At 47.3% G+C, this 15,471-nt stretch overlaps 1 protein-coding gene across 1 annotated transcript in view; it reads right to left on the reverse strand.

The window, feature by feature from the left end:
* Window positions 1-200: 200 nt before the first annotated feature.
* The window catches only part of LOC119531035 (cytochrome c oxidase assembly factor 8), a 42,945-nt gene continuing 27,674 nt past the window's right edge, over window positions 201-15,471 (reverse strand). The window contains 3 exon segments of the mRNA XM_037831761.1: window positions 201-3,460; window positions 5,966-6,002; window positions 6,005-6,054. Coding sequence (XP_037687689.1) covers window positions 3,337-3,460; window positions 5,966-6,002; window positions 6,005-6,054 — 211 coding nt within the window. The 3' untranslated portion in view covers window positions 201-3,336.

A 15,471-nucleotide genomic window follows, 5' to 3' on the forward strand; every position in this document is an offset into this window, starting at 1 on the left:
TTCCTATGTCACTGGGACTAAAAACTAAACGGGAAGGCCGTGGAGCTCGGACCCTCCTGGGGGCCCCTCTGATGGCCCACACCCGGCTCCTCTTGCTTTGGGTGAAGGAGTAACTCAGCACCTACACACACCACCCAACACCGAGAGGGGGAAAGAGACACACGGTTATTTCACTTTTTAATTCAGAAAACAGAAGCTTTATTATTTAGAATTTTATCAAACATGTTTTCTGGGAAAAACAGTGTAAAATAAGATAATCTTTATTCTGTAAATATTTAAAAACTAACAGTACATAGAGACATTTTGTTCAAATAGGGCCCTGACAGAATCATATAAAAATAACTTAATTTTTAGGGTCAAAAGAACCTTAGTTACAATTTAACTGCATCTATTTGTGACCTAAAGTAATATTTACCATAATAATTTTATCTCAAATGTTTAGAATTAAAGAAAGAGGGAAACAGTTCTGTGACTTCTTATTAATTCACTTAGAGCACAGAGGAATCCAGAATCACAGTTAACACCAAGAATCAAGTTAAACTTTTTGGCATTAAATAAAATCGTAATTACAAAAGGATACCATAGAGATTACTTAGATTTCAATTACACTTCTCTTTTCACTTCTAAAAAAATGCTGCCCGTCCTCCGACTCTAACTGCCATATCGCTATGTCGGTTGAAAACAAAATGCACTGCATTTGGAAGCACAGCCATCTGGGTGCCGTCCGGGCGGATTCTTACTGAGCAGCCAGTGCGGGCAGGTGCCAGGCGGGCTCAGGGCACTTCCTTCCTTCTCCCAGATCGGCACAGCTGTGGTTCGCCAACCCAGCGAGTGTCAGGACGCAGCCCGAACCCCACCTCACTGCCATTCCTGCAGTCCAGGCCCAGTCTGGGCTGCTGCTCCTTTTTGAAATACATGTCCAAAGAGAACTGAATTTTCACAACTGTCTGAACGTGGAATACGGAACTGCTTGCTGTCTGCTCCTTTTTAAGTCACTCTTAAATAAAGGAAAGGCGGTTGTGTCTCCCTGGCCTTGGGTTGGAGGGGCTCTGCTGGGGACACGGGCCTCAAGGTTCTCAGCCGTCTGCTGTCACTTGCCCTGAGCAGGCCAGTGCTCGCGGCCTCGCTGCCCAGGCTGGGGAGCTGCCCACTGGGAGCCCAGAAACCAGCAGGTTCCCCTAAGGCCGAGCCTGGTGGTGGGAGTGGAAGCCGCTGGACCCTGGTGGACAGACGTCCACTGCCCTCACCGACACCGGGGGCCTTGAGGTCCCTGGCCCTCGGCTTTCCTGCTGCAGGGGCCCCCGCTGGTCCGTGCCCGAGACCTGGCTTCAAGCAGTCACCCCGGCCCACCCTCGACCAGTTTCTGTTCCTTGAAGTCTCCAAGAAGCGTGACTAGAGAAGCCCTAAAGATCTTCAGGAGGCAAATTATGAAATGTGATGAGAAAAGTTACAGTTGTTAGAAGTTCTTGTACAAAGTGAACACATGTCTTTGATCACTGAGCCACCAGCTGGAGGCAAAGCCCACTGGATGCTCAGGTGAACCAGCTGTCTGGAGAGGAGGCTGGCCATGGGGGACCGCAGCTCTGAGCGGGGTCAGGGCACACCTGCGTTGGAAACGGCCCTTCACCAGCAGAACATCTCGGGTGGTCTTTCCGTAGTCCCACAGGTCAGAAAATACACCCCCACTTTCCACAGTCACCCCAGGCCTTCAGAGGCATTACCTGTCTTTTCCACATCTTTTAAGTTTGTCACGCTGCAGCAAGAACACGTAAACACACACACACACACACACGAGTCCTGAAATTCCTTGATGAGGCACAGCTTTACCACCCACACTGGGCTTCACTTTCCTGAAAAATACATTTCCTTTCAGATGATCCACTTGGCTATTTTCTGATTTACTATGGAAAGTTATCCTCAAGATCTCTAAGAATTGATTCGTAAAAAGAATTAGAAACAATCACTGGAAAATGCTGTCTATCCCAACACCACCTTATCCAGGGAGAAGATGGTGTTTAAATGACCTTAAAGTCAGTAAGTTTCATGGGATAAGAGAATGAAAGGCCAGAACGCAGCTTGGGCCCTGGATCCCCGTCCCCTGCCCCCAGCAGCTGCCCAGTGCCCTGGCCCCGCCGGCCACTGCCGCTTGGCGCTTTTCTCTTCAGGCACACCAGGGTGAGGAGGTTCTGACCCTCAGCGTCACACATCCCACCGGGGCGCTAGAAGTCTCTGGGGGGATGGCATGCGCGCTCTTACTCTTCTAGAATTCCTCTTTGGAATCATCTTCATGCCACCGAGGAAGTCCAGGCTCACTACTTTACTGAAACAAAGGTCTCCTGCCAAGTGGCTTCTGGTTCATTCCAAACAGCTGGCCTCTCCTCAGAGGACATGTGTGATGACGGGCGATTCCGCAGGGGCGGGACCCCGAGTGCTGCCACTTGGCCTGTGGCCCGGGCAGTGTGGCCGCAGAGGGCTCATGGCTTTATGACCACACTTGTTTCAGGTGATGCTCATTTGCCCCCATATTTACCAAACTCACCCACATAACCGCTGCCCTGGCACCTGCACACACTCAAGCACACATCCCAGCCCCAGACACTGTGGCTGAAGCTGCTTGAAAGCAAGCCGGGAAGAACCAGGAGGACACCTGCTAACAACCCCGCCGCGGCCTTTCTGTCTTCAGTCCTCTCAGGGATGCAAAATGAGGCTCATTTTAAAAGCACTTTAAAAACATGACTCGACCCAGCAGCGAGCTGCTGAGGAATCCTTGGCTAACAGTCTCTGTGTGCACTGGACTAACCCGAGAAAAGCCGGAGGGAGCCTCCACTGTCACTTCAGGTTTCTCTGACAAGGAACTGCAGCTGCTTTTAAAGTCTGTACCTTCCACGTTTCAGGACAACTGCATTTTACTCAGCATGTACTCCTGAGGCCGCAAACAACTTGAGGCTGCCCTAGCAGCATGGGGGTGACCAGACTTGCATTCACCAGCCAGAGAGCCCCTCCACCAGGACACTGTGGGTGCCCACAGGCCACCTGGCCGCCGGCTTCCAAAGCAGTCCCTTCACAGAGAGTCCCAGCTTTCAAGGTAACAATTCAACATGGAAAACAGCAGCCATCCAGCATCTGGTGCCTGGGCTTTCTTTAACACCACGTCGCCACGACGAGCCGGCTTGGGGAGCAGTTGGGAGGGGGCTCCGAGGCCCGTGGCAGGCTGGGACCTGCACTCTCCAGGCGGCCCTGCCCCACATCAACTTCGGTACTCAGGGCCCTTGGGGGCCAGAACACAGGCAACAGGTCCGAGAAGGAAATGTGGGGTCCCGGGCTAGCTTGCAGTTTTTAAGAATCCACGCCCCGTCCAGTGCTGGCCGGCTTCTGCCTCAGCCCAAGCCTCTTCCACAGTCTCTCCAGGGCCACTTTCCCCATGAAGAAGGTGATGGTGAAGTTACGCTTGTACCAGGCTCTAGGTTTTGTTCGAGAAAGAGGAAAAGGAGAAGCACCAGTGAGTACCCTGCAGTGAGGTTCAGGTCAGCCTGTCAGAGGGGCGCCCGGCACAGCCCACCCCACCCTCCCTTTTCCCCAACCCGAGCCCAGCTGTCCACAGGCAGCCCCGTCTCCCCAGCTGAGGGCCCCCGGTTGAGCGTGTGGCTCACCAGGGCTGCACCCCACCTCCAGCCCTGGGGAAGTCTTGGGCCCCCCCCCAGAGTCAAGCTGCGCTGCTGCATTTTGGGGAGAGAAAGGGGACCAAGTGCTGGGCAGGCCCCAGAGTTGGCTTTGGCCTCTATTTGCGTAAGAAGCAAATGGCAAAGTACTCCATCGTGAGACCCTTATTTATCACAAATGCCAATGACATAAGGCTCCCTGTCCTCTTTTCTAGATCATCTGAGTTTTTGTGTAGTTTCTGTCCCTAAAGAGATAGTTTCGGAGCTTTTCACACAGACACACAGTCAAGGGCTCACTCGCCTGTAAGTCGCTCTGGAGAGCAGGCTGAAACTTCCAAGCTCACCCCACTGTCAGCATTTTCGAACTGAATGGGCACAGCCTGGAAAGCATCCACGACTGAGTGCACACATTCTGGACTCTCAGTGCAGAGCCCCCAGAAGCCGGGATGCCAACAAGCACCAGTACTTGGCAGCCAAATGCACTAATGCATGAACAGAGCCCAGACTGGGCCCAAGTGCTTTATTGGCCTCAGAACAGATGGAAGGAGAGCAAGCAAGGGCACAAAAGAAGCAACAGCAAGACATAAAAATGCTTGTTTCCTGAAGCCTGTGCAAGGATGGATAGAAGAATCTTCCCATTTCTACCCTCTTAGGTGAGCAGCAGTGCCCTAAGGCTTCCAGGGAAAGAAAACTGGCATCCAGATAGGATTCATTCAAAGTTCTTATGTCCTTGAGCGAAAGCCAGACTCTGCCCACACCACAAGCTTCTCCTGTTTCTACAGGGAAGAGAAAGCAGAGAGCAGGGCAAGGCTAAGTGCTTAAAAGAGGACAGGAGGAGGCCGGTGGGGAGGGGACAGGGAACAGGGCGAGGGGGCCCAGGCTCTGCTGCCGGGGTCACCCCGGCTGCTGCTGGGGATCACCAACCTCGGCAGCAACCACACATGGAACAGACAGGCTCTGGGCTCACGTCAAAAATCAGGGTCTGGGCAGTGCAGCTGCCCCCGTGGCTGCATAACCTAACCCGTGCAGAGCAGTAAACGACAGCACCGGGGTCAAGCAGATGTCTCAGGACTACTCTACACACAGACACCAGGAGATACAAAAAGCAAATCACTTCATTTTCTAAAGCTTTTACGACACTCACACCCACCCAAGGATAATGTAGGGTCATGAACCCTCCTGAGTTTATCCAGCTTGAACCATTACAACCTTCTCTAGATCTCCTTCCTCAACTGTGTTGCTGTTCTATTTTAAAGTTTTCTATTTTAAAGCAAATCTCAAACGTCATGGCACACCATTTCACTTGTAAATACGTCAGTACATACCTGTAAACAGTTAAAACCTTTTCTTAAAAACACATAACCACAATACCATCACTGCATCCAATAAAATGAAAAGTAATTTATGAATACAGTCTAACATACAAATATTGTTCAATTTCTTCCCACTGTCTATCAAAAATATCTTTTCATAACTGGTTTGTCTCTATTAGGATCCAAACAAGAATTAATCCCCTTTTAATCCCTAATATCCCCCCCTTAAAAAAAAAATTCCATTTATTTGTTGAAGAAACTGGATCATCTGCCCTGTAGCATTTCCAGTATTTGGGATTTGGGTGGTTGTATCTTCAAGCACCAATTCATTGTGGTCCTCTCTGCCTCACCCCCCTCTCCTGTAAACCGGTGCATGACGTGAGACTCTAATTCACGTTGAGAGGCACCACCCTGCTGTTTCACCTTTTAAGGACGCTAACATCGATCAGGGGTCCGGCTGTCATCAGCCTACCCATCCATTCTCAAGCTCCCCCTCAGCTTCTCTGCCTGATGGCTTTGCAGCCACAGACGACTGTTTCCTAGGACAACAAAGGTGGTCAAGATCTCGTAACTTTCTAACGCCATCACTTCCTGCATTAGCTGCTGTTCTTCCGTGAAGAAAAAGCCTCCTTTCTTTAGTCACCCCAAAAACAACAGTCCAGCACCCACCCACCCGGCCCGCCTGTCCACCTCCCTGCTCTCAGGCCTATGTGTGCCAGGCTCATCCTGTGCTCTCCTACCTGGAATCAGTCACTTCTCCAAGGAGCTGGGTCCCTTTAGTGACAAGTGCTGTCCAGAAACCACTGTCATACACCAGGGCGCTAACAGCAAATAACTTTCAACTGTCTGCTTTACTTAAAAGTGCAAAGAAACAAGTTAATAAAATCACACATCCACCTCTGATACTAACACAAATGTCTTAATTCATTAAGAAAACAATCCTACCCAATCTGGATGTGTATTCAATGTTTTAGAAAAAAGTAGAATACCTACCTGTTATAAATCATGTGCTTCTGGAAATTTTTATTTAAAATTCCTTGTAGAAGTCAGCCATTTCCTCTGCACTCAGTGTTGCTTTTGACCTGAAAGGTAATTTCAACTTAAACATAAGACTTAAGTGAGAGGAATCAAAAAAAACCTATTAGAGCTAATTAGTAATTTTCAGCAAGGTTGAAGGATACAAGATCAATATACAAAAATGAACTGTATGTCTATATGTTAGCAAACAATTCTATTTACAATAGAAAACAATTCTATTTACAATAGTATAAAAAAGAACAAAATATGTAGGAATCAATTGAACACAGGAAGTCTAACGCTTGTACAGTGAAAACCATGACACTGCTAAGGGAATCAGAGCCTAAGCAGACGGGGAGACACCCAGGCTCAGGGACTGAAGTGGCAATGCCGCCCTTCAATTTCATCCACAGTTTCAAGCAATCCCTATCAAACCCTACCTGTCTTTTTTTGCAGAGACTGACCACTGCCTAAAAGTCCACATGGAAAGGCAGGGGACCCCAAAACGCCAAACAATCTTCATAAAGAACAAAGTCGGGAGACACACTCCACATTCAAAACTTACTACAAAGGTAAATAATCAAGACTGTATGGTCCTGGCATAAGGACAGACATTTCCATCAATGGAGTAGAACTGAGAGCCAAAAATAAACTCGTACATTTATGGGCAGTTGATTTTCAACAGAGTGTGAAGTCCAATTAGTAGAGAAGGAATAATATTCTCCTTCCACAAATGGAAAACAGAAATTCACATGCAAAGAATGAAGTTGGATCTCTACACCTCACACCATACACAACAAATTAACTAAAAATGGATCGACGACCTAAATATAAGAGCTAAAACCATAAAACCCTCAGAATGTAACATGGGAAAATCTTCATGACCTTGGAGATGGCAATGGATTTTTCCTATGATACCAGAAGCATGAAGCAACAGAAGACAAAATACACACAATGGACCTTCATAAAAATTTAAAATTTGGGGGCATCAAAAGACATTATCAAGAGAGAGTGAAAAACAACCTATAAAATGGGAGAAAATAGGCACAAATCACATATCTGATAAGTGATAATATCCAGAATATATAAAGACTCCTACAAGTCAACAAAAAACAAACAACCCAATAAAATATGAGCAAAGGACTTGAAGAGAACATTTCTCCCAAAGAAGACATACTAATACCAATAAGCACATGACAAGATGCTCAACATCATTAGTCATTCAGGAAATGCAAATCCAAACCACAATGAAATGCCATTTCTTACCCACTAGGATGATATTATTTAAAAGAACAAAATAACAAGTGTTGACAAGGATATGGAGAAACTGGAACCTCTGGGTAGTGCTGGTGGGAAGGTAAAATGGTTCTGTCTGCTGTGGAAAACAGTTTGGTGGTTCTTCAAAAGTGAAGTGTAGAATTACCGTAAGACCTGGCAATTCACTCCTGGGTATATCCCCAAGAAATGAAATAGCAACCCAACAGATACTGCCTGCCAGTGTTCACAGCAGCATTGTTCACAATAGCTTGAAGGGGAAACAACCCAAGTGTCACTGATAAAGTGTGGTATCCACATGCAATGGATTATTCCAGGCCATTAAAAGAAGTGAAGTAGAGACCCCAAGATGGCGGCAAGGTGAGACAGGGCAAAAAAACCTCCATGAAAAATACTAGATAACAAGCCAGAAAGTGACCCAGAACATCAGTTCCAGCGATGCACCAGCTGGACAGGTCTGCCTAAATCCACAGGGACTGTGCATTGGTGAAATCAGGAGTCTGCATTCTGAAACAAGTGAGTGACCGGCTGAGAGTCTGGCAGCCGTAGCTGCTGTGTGGGGAAACTGTGGGTTGGCGTTTGGAGATGGACTAGTTCTTTGAAAAAAAAAAAAAAAACCTGGGACGACTTGCGGATACACGGTGAGAACTGCATAGTGAAGCACAGCAGGAGCGGGCTGTCCCAACACCTCAGTGTCTGGTGTGCAGGATAGCCCTTTCCACACCCTCTGCGATGTCTTGGGGCCAGGGGAGCAGAGGGCAGCCAAAAGGAGAACAAAACTTGGCCCCTTGCAACCATCTCCCCAGCAGGCTTGGGACGCTCCCACCTGGGGCTGACCCATAGCCCAGAGCCGCGCCAAGGGTCCCAGAGTGATGGGGAGGTGGTTCCCACAACACCACGCACACACCACAATATCAGCCGTGGACATGGCCTTTAGGGCACTCACAGCTAATTGTCCTGGAGCTGGGAAGGCAGAGCTGTGCAAAAGGGGGAAATTAACACGCCCCATTCAACCATCTTTACAGCAGGCTGGGAACACCCCTGCACAGCCTGGCAGTCCAGGGCTTCCCTGGAAGGCCAGCATGCACTTGGGACGTGGCACAGCCTTCCCTCAGCAGAGGTCCTGGAAAAGCAAGGCTGGGAAGGGGGACCTGCTTGGAAATCCCAGGGACCCTATGTCAGTGCCACGGACTTGTGGGTCAGCGGCAGAGACAATCTGTGGCAAGACTGAGGTGAAGGCTTGGACTCTTGCAGCAGCCTTAAATCTCTGGGAACACCTAGGAGGTTTGATTATTAAAGCTGCCCTGCCTCCCTAACTGCTTAGACACACGCCCCACATTCAGGGTGGACAGCACCAACAACACATCCAAACTTGGTGCACCAATTGAACCCCACAAGAAACAGACCCCCACGCACCACAAAGACAAAGTTGGGGAGAACTGACTTGAGGGGAATAGGTGGCTCGTGGACGTCACCTGCTGGTCTGTTAGAGAAAGTGTACGCCACCAAGATGTAGATTTTTCAAATTAGAGATCGGTATTTTATAGACCCTGAAAGAACCCTATCAAGTAAAGCAAATGCCAAGAGGCCAAAAACAACAGAAAATCTTAAAGCATATGATAAAACCAGACGATATGGAGAACCCAAACCCAAACACCCAAATCAAAAGATCAGAAGAGACACAGTACTTGGTGCAATTAATCAAAGAACTAAAACAACGAGAGCATGGCACAGGATATAAAGGACATGAAGAAGAGCATGGCACAGGATATAAAGGACATAAAGAAGACCCTAGAAGAACATAAAGAAGAAATTGCAAGAGTAAATTAAAAAAATAGAAGATCTTATGGAAATAAAAGAAACTGCTGGCCAAATTAAAAAGACTCTGGATACCCATAATATAAAATTAGAAGAAGCTGAACAACAACTCAACCTCCTCAAAGACCACAGAACAGAAAATGAAAGAACAAAAGAAAGAATGGGGAAAAAAATAAAAAAAATCAAAATGGATCTCAGGGATACAATAGATAAAATAAAAAGTCCAAATTTAAGACTCATTGGTATCCCAGAAGGGGAAGAGAAGGGTAAAGGTCTAGAAAGAGTATTCAAAGAAATTTTTGGGGAAAACTTCCCAAACCTTCTACACAATATAAATACACAAAGCATAAACGTCCAGCGAACTTCTAATAGAATAAATCCAAATAAACCCACTCCAAGACATATTCTGATCAGACTATCAAATATTGAAGAGAAGGAGCAAGTTCTGAAAGGAGCAAGAGAAAAGCAATTCACCACATAGAAAGGAAACAACATAAAACTAAGTAGTGACTACTCAGCGGCCACCATGGAGGTGAGAAGGCAGTGGCATGACATATGGTCTAGTTTGCTAATGCTGCCAGAATGCAAAACACCAGAGATAGACTGGCTTTTATAAAAGGGGGTTTATTTGGTTACACAGTTACAGTCTTAAGGCCATAGTATGTCCAAGGTATCACATCAAGCAATCGGGTAACTTCACTGGAGGATGGGCCGATGGTGTCTGGAAAACTCTGTTAGCTGGGAAGGCATGTGGCAGGCATCTGCTTCCAAAGTTCTGGATTCAAACGGCTTTCTCCCAGGATGTTCCTCTCTAGGCTGCAGTTCCTCAAAAATGTCACTCTTAGTTGCACTCGGGATATTTGTCCTCTCTCAGCTTCTCCAGAGCAAGAGTCTGCTTTCAACGGCAGTCTTCAAACTGTCTCTCATCTGCAGCTCCTATGCTTTTCTTCAAGTGTCCCTCTTGGCTGCAGCTCCTCTTCAAAATGTCCCTCACAGCTGTACTGAGTTCACCCTGTCTGTCAGCTCATTTATATGGCTCCAGTGCCTCAACTTAGATCCACCCCGAATGGGCGGAACAACACCTCCATGGAAATTATCCAATCAGAGTCAATACCCACAGCCGGGTTGGGCACATCTCCAAAGAAACACTCAAAGAATTACAATGTAATCAACACTGATAAGTCTGCCCACACAAGATTACACCAAAGATAATGGCGTTTGGGGGACACAATATATTCAAACTGGCACAACATGTTTAAAATTCTGAGAGAGAAAAATTTCCAACCAAGAATACTTTATCCAGCAAAACTCTCCTTCAAATTTGAGGGAGAGCTTAAATTTTTCACAAACAAATGCTGAGAGATTTTGTTAATAGAAGAGCTGCCCTACTTCACATACTAAAAGGAGCCCTACGGACAGAGAAACAAAGAAAGGAGAGAGAGATATAGAGAAATTTAACAGACTGATATAGAACATTACATCCCAAATCACCAGGACACACATTCTTCTCTAGTGATCATGGATCTTTCTGCAGAATAGACCATATGCTGGGACATAAAACAAACCTCAGTAAATTTAAAAAAAAAAAAAAAAAATTGTATTTATTCAAAGTACATTCTCTGACTACAATGGAATACAAATAGAAGTCAATAACCATCAGAGACTTAGAAAATTTACAAACACCTGGAGGGTAAAAATGAGGGGGAGATGAAAACATTCCTGGATAATCAAAAGCTGAGGGACTTCATCACCAGTAATCAGTCCTATAAGAAATGCTAAAGGGAACTGAGCAGGCTGAAAGGAAGGGACACTAAACAACTGACTGAAACCACATGAAGAAATAAAGATTTCCAGTAAAGATCACATGGTAAATATAAATACCAATACTACGGTATTTTTGATTTGTAAATTCCACTGTTAACTTCCTACAGGATCTAAAATACATAAACTGTAATGATAAATCAGTGGTTTTGGACTCAGTGTAAAATACATAATTTTTGACAAGAATTACATAAAGGTGGGGGAATGGAGGAGTAAAGGAACATAGTTTGTGTGTCCTATTGAAGTTACGTTGGTATCAAAGGAAAACAAGATTGTCACAGACTTATGAGGTTACATTTAAGCCCCATGGTAAACACAAAGTATCAGAGAATGAGACCATAGAGATGAAAAGTGGAGTATGGGTTACAAGAAGTGGGGGAAGGGGCAATGGGGAGTTAAGAAATGAGAGTAGGGTTTCTGTTTGGGGTGAAGGAAAATTTTAGTAATGGATGGTGAGAAGGTGATAGCATTGCAACATTATAAATGTGATTAATTCCACTAATGGAATGCTAGGGAGGGGTTGGAATAGGAAGATTTAGGCTGTATATATATTTCCACAAGTGAAAAAAAAAAAAAAGTCTAAATAGATAATGACAATTAAATGCCAAGGATGATCCTGGATGGGATCTGAGGATGGGGGAGAGGATGCTCAAAGGCACACAGTTGGGACATAAGGAAAAAAAAAAGAAAATATAGAATGTAAGCTTTGTATCAATGTTGAATTTCTTGAACTTCTTAGCTGCGCTTAAAGAGAATGCATAAAAGAATGTTCTTGTTCATGAGAAATGTATATGTGAATCATGTTGTTTGTTCAAGGAAGTGTGCAGCTTGCTCTCATGTTCAGAAGATAGAGCAATAGATGATGGGTGATAGGGAGGGAGAGAGAGAAAGAAATGGTGGTATGACAGGATGTTAAAGTTGGTGGATCAGGGTATCGGGGGAGGAGGGTCGGGGTATGCTGGAGTTCTGTGTATGGGGTTTGTATTGTTTTTGCAACTGTTCCTGTAAGTTTGAATTTATTTAAAAAAAAAAAAAAAAAGTGAAGTGCTGGAACATGCTACAACATGGATGAACCTTGAAAATACTATGCTCAGTGAAATAAGCCAGATGCCAAAGGACAAGAACTGTATGATTCCACTTACATGCAATATCTAGAATAACTAAAATTTAGAGAGACAGAAAGCAGATCCAAGGTCACCAGGGGCTGGGAGAGGGGCAGTGGGGAGTCACTGCTTGTGGACACTGAGTTTCTGTTGGGGTCATGGCAGAGTCTTGCTAATGGATGGAGGTGATGGTGGCCCAACATTGTGAATGTGATTAATGCCACTAAATTATACTCTTAAGAATGGCTACAATGGCATATAAACACAAAATGTTACATACATGTTACCATAATAATAATAAAAACAAAACCCAAAAACCTGGGGGCTAGAGTATTAGGGAAACGGCCCGAGTACATCCCGGTTTGAAGGTCCGTGCGTCCCTGGGCCTAAACCTATTCCCCCTCCAGTGGAGATGCACACCCCGCACCAGGCCCAGGCACTGGGGGGTGGGCCCACAGGGACGAGGACCCGGCCTCCTGCCCGGGGCGCATGTCTGGTGGGGAGCCGACCACAGCGCCCACTCCCGGGCTCTGGAAGGCCACGCCTGGTGCCTCCTTACTGCACTCTGCAGGAGGACGCAGGACCGGGCCAGGCCGCAGCCCCCGCCACGCGGAGAGGAGCCCGCACGGGAGAGCACCCTGGCTGAGGAGCCCCACGCCCCTGCAGGAACTGCCAGGGCTGCCGCGATGACAGAGCGGCTCCGGCTCACCCCCCTCCGCCCCCATGCAGAGGGGCACTGTCAGCCGGCTGCTGCTCCAATTCTATCAGGGTCTTAGGGAGCCGGCTTGGAAGCTACCCCCAGCATGTTTCCACGAAGGAGAGAAAGGGTTTGGCGACCCTTTACTCACACGAACATAAAACAAATGCTTAGCAGACACGGACAAGCAGACGCGCTGCAGGTGGCTGTCCCCGCACAGCCGACCACGGACGGGCCCTGCACCTCCTCCACTCAGGGCCCGGCACGGCTCGGAGAGATGATCTGTTCAAGTGTCTCTGTTCCTCTGGCCCTGCTGGCCTTCCTGCTGCTCCTGGAAAACCAGCTCGTCCTGTCTTGGCACGTCTACACACTGGTCCCCTGGGCCTAGAAGACCCTCCCCAGCTGCCTCCTCCCCGGACTGTGCTGTGGAGCCGCCCCGCGCTCCCTCTCCTGCCCACTCCCCTGCTCGTCTCCCAGCACATCCCGCAGCCTGACTTGTTTCTGCTCAAGCCCCCACCCTATACAGCGTGTCAGCACCACAAAAGCAGAGGCCACGGCTCTGTCTCGTCCACCTCTTACTCCCAGCGACAGCACCACACCCGGGGCATGGTGGCAGGTGCAAGTACCTTAAACGAATGAGCGTGTGCTCAGAAGAGGAAGGAGCGGAGCAGCCCCCTGAGCAGGGAAGGGAGGCGAACAAGTGGGTTCTGAAGGATGACTAGGATCCCACAGGGTAGAAAAAGAGGAGAAAATCACTACATGTGGCCCAGCACAGGCCAAAGGGGCAATGAAGGGCCTGGAGGGCTGTGGTGTGGCCTCACGGAGTGAGCGGGGAGGGGTGGGTGGCAGGGCCAGACCCTGATGAGCTGGGAGTTCAGACCGCCATGCAGGCAGGGGCAGCTCAGTGCGTCCCTGAGTCTCAGCTCCCTTGGGAAATGGGTGGGACGCCTGGCCAGGCCTGGCTGGAGAGGCACAGTGTGTGAGGAGCCCCGAATTGGCTTCCCGTCCCATTCCCCGACCCTGGCCTTTCTGCACGATGGAGGCACGGAAGAGGCTGGACAAGCTGCGCCGTGAGGGCGCAGGCAGGCTCGGGCCCTCACCGGCTGTGTGGCTGCAGAACTGTGACATCTCCACCTCCTTTCTCTCCTCTCCAGAGGTGAGGCTGCTGTGAGGATGTTGTGAGTCATGGTAACACAGCGGCTGGTCGGGGCCTGGCACAGAAGCACGCGCCTGTCGCAGCTGTCGCTGGAACAGGTAAATGAAGACCAGGTGGCAGTGGAGGGACAACCACCATCCGCCCCACACAGGTGTTCCGAGGTGAGGCTGTCTGCCCCCCTCAGCTGCTGGTGGACGTCCTGGTCCAAACACCTCCAGGCCACTGCTCAGCAAAAAGCAGATGCACCTTCAGTGTCTGCTAGGTAAGTCCTGTTCCACAGCTGTCAACTGATTGCAGACACGAAAACAAGGAAAGAAAGACAGGCGGACAATCTAATTCCTTACACCTTTACTGCAAACCAAGTCTGCAGTAAAGTCATCTGGCCTGGATGCACACTTTCCCCACTGGATTAACAATTCACCAATAAAGGAAATGAGAAGAGAGACTTCTCCTCCAGTGCTAACTGCCCTACCAAGAGATTTAATCTGGGGACATGGAAAGATGAAATCATGGCATATGTACATTTGATATTTTTCTTCTTTCAAATGAAATTAAATCGCTAATTCTTCTACACTGCTGCAGAATATTCTAGTGAACACAGAACGAGTGGGACACCAAATCTCTATCTAATCTCCTATTACTGTGTATTTAGGTACTCTTCCATTTTTTGCAATTGAAGATAACACTGCAAGGAACAAACAGCTTTACTCTAGCATGCTATTTTTTCCTCAAGCATGAATTCTCAGAGACAGATTTCATAGTCACAATTGTCCTGCTCCTAGCATACGTGTGATGGGCCTTTAGTTTATACCGCCACCCACCATCTATGGGCACACTAGTGTCAGTGTGACCCCATCAGCACTGAGTCTAGTCGGGGGACATTCCCCCTCAAATTTAAGCATAAAATGATGCTTTATTTCTGTTTTGTTTCATTTTTTACATTTCTTTTTTTATTATTATTAGAGCAGCTGTAGGTTTACAGAAAAATCATGCAGAGTGTAGAGTTCCCATATACCCTCCTCTTGCATACAGTTTTCCCACTATTAACATTTTTAGTGTGTTACTTTGTTACAATCGATACAACATTACTAGAACTGTACTATTAATCAAAGATCATAGTTTACATTTAGGGTTCACTCTTTTGTGTTGTGCAGTCCTATGGTTTGTTTTTCTTTCCTGGTAACTTAAACACAACCTAAAATCTCCCATTTTACCCACTTTCAAATACACAGTCAGTAATGCTGATTATACTAACAGAGTCGTGCCTCTGTCTCCACCATCTATTCCAAAACTTCATCACCCCCTACAGACACTCCGTACCAATTAAACACTGACTCCCCACTCCCTATCCCCACCAGGCCCCTGTTAATCTGTACTCTAGCTTCTGACCTGTGAATGGGCTTACTCTACTTCAAATCAGTGACCTCATACGATATGTGTCCTTTTGTGTCTGGCTTATTTCACTCAACGTGATGTCTTCAAGGTTCGTCCATGCTGTTGGGTATGTCAGGACTTCACTCCTTCTTACGCTGGATAACATTCCACTGTGTGGACAGACCACATTTTGTTTATCCGCTCGTCTGCTGAGGGACACTTGGACTGCTTCCATCTT

The sequence above is a fragment of the Choloepus didactylus genome, chromosome 4 (genome assembly GCF_015220235.1).
Source record: "Choloepus didactylus isolate mChoDid1 chromosome 4, mChoDid1.pri, whole genome shotgun sequence".
NCBI lineage: Eukaryota > Metazoa > Chordata > Mammalia > Pilosa > Megalonychidae > Choloepus > Choloepus didactylus.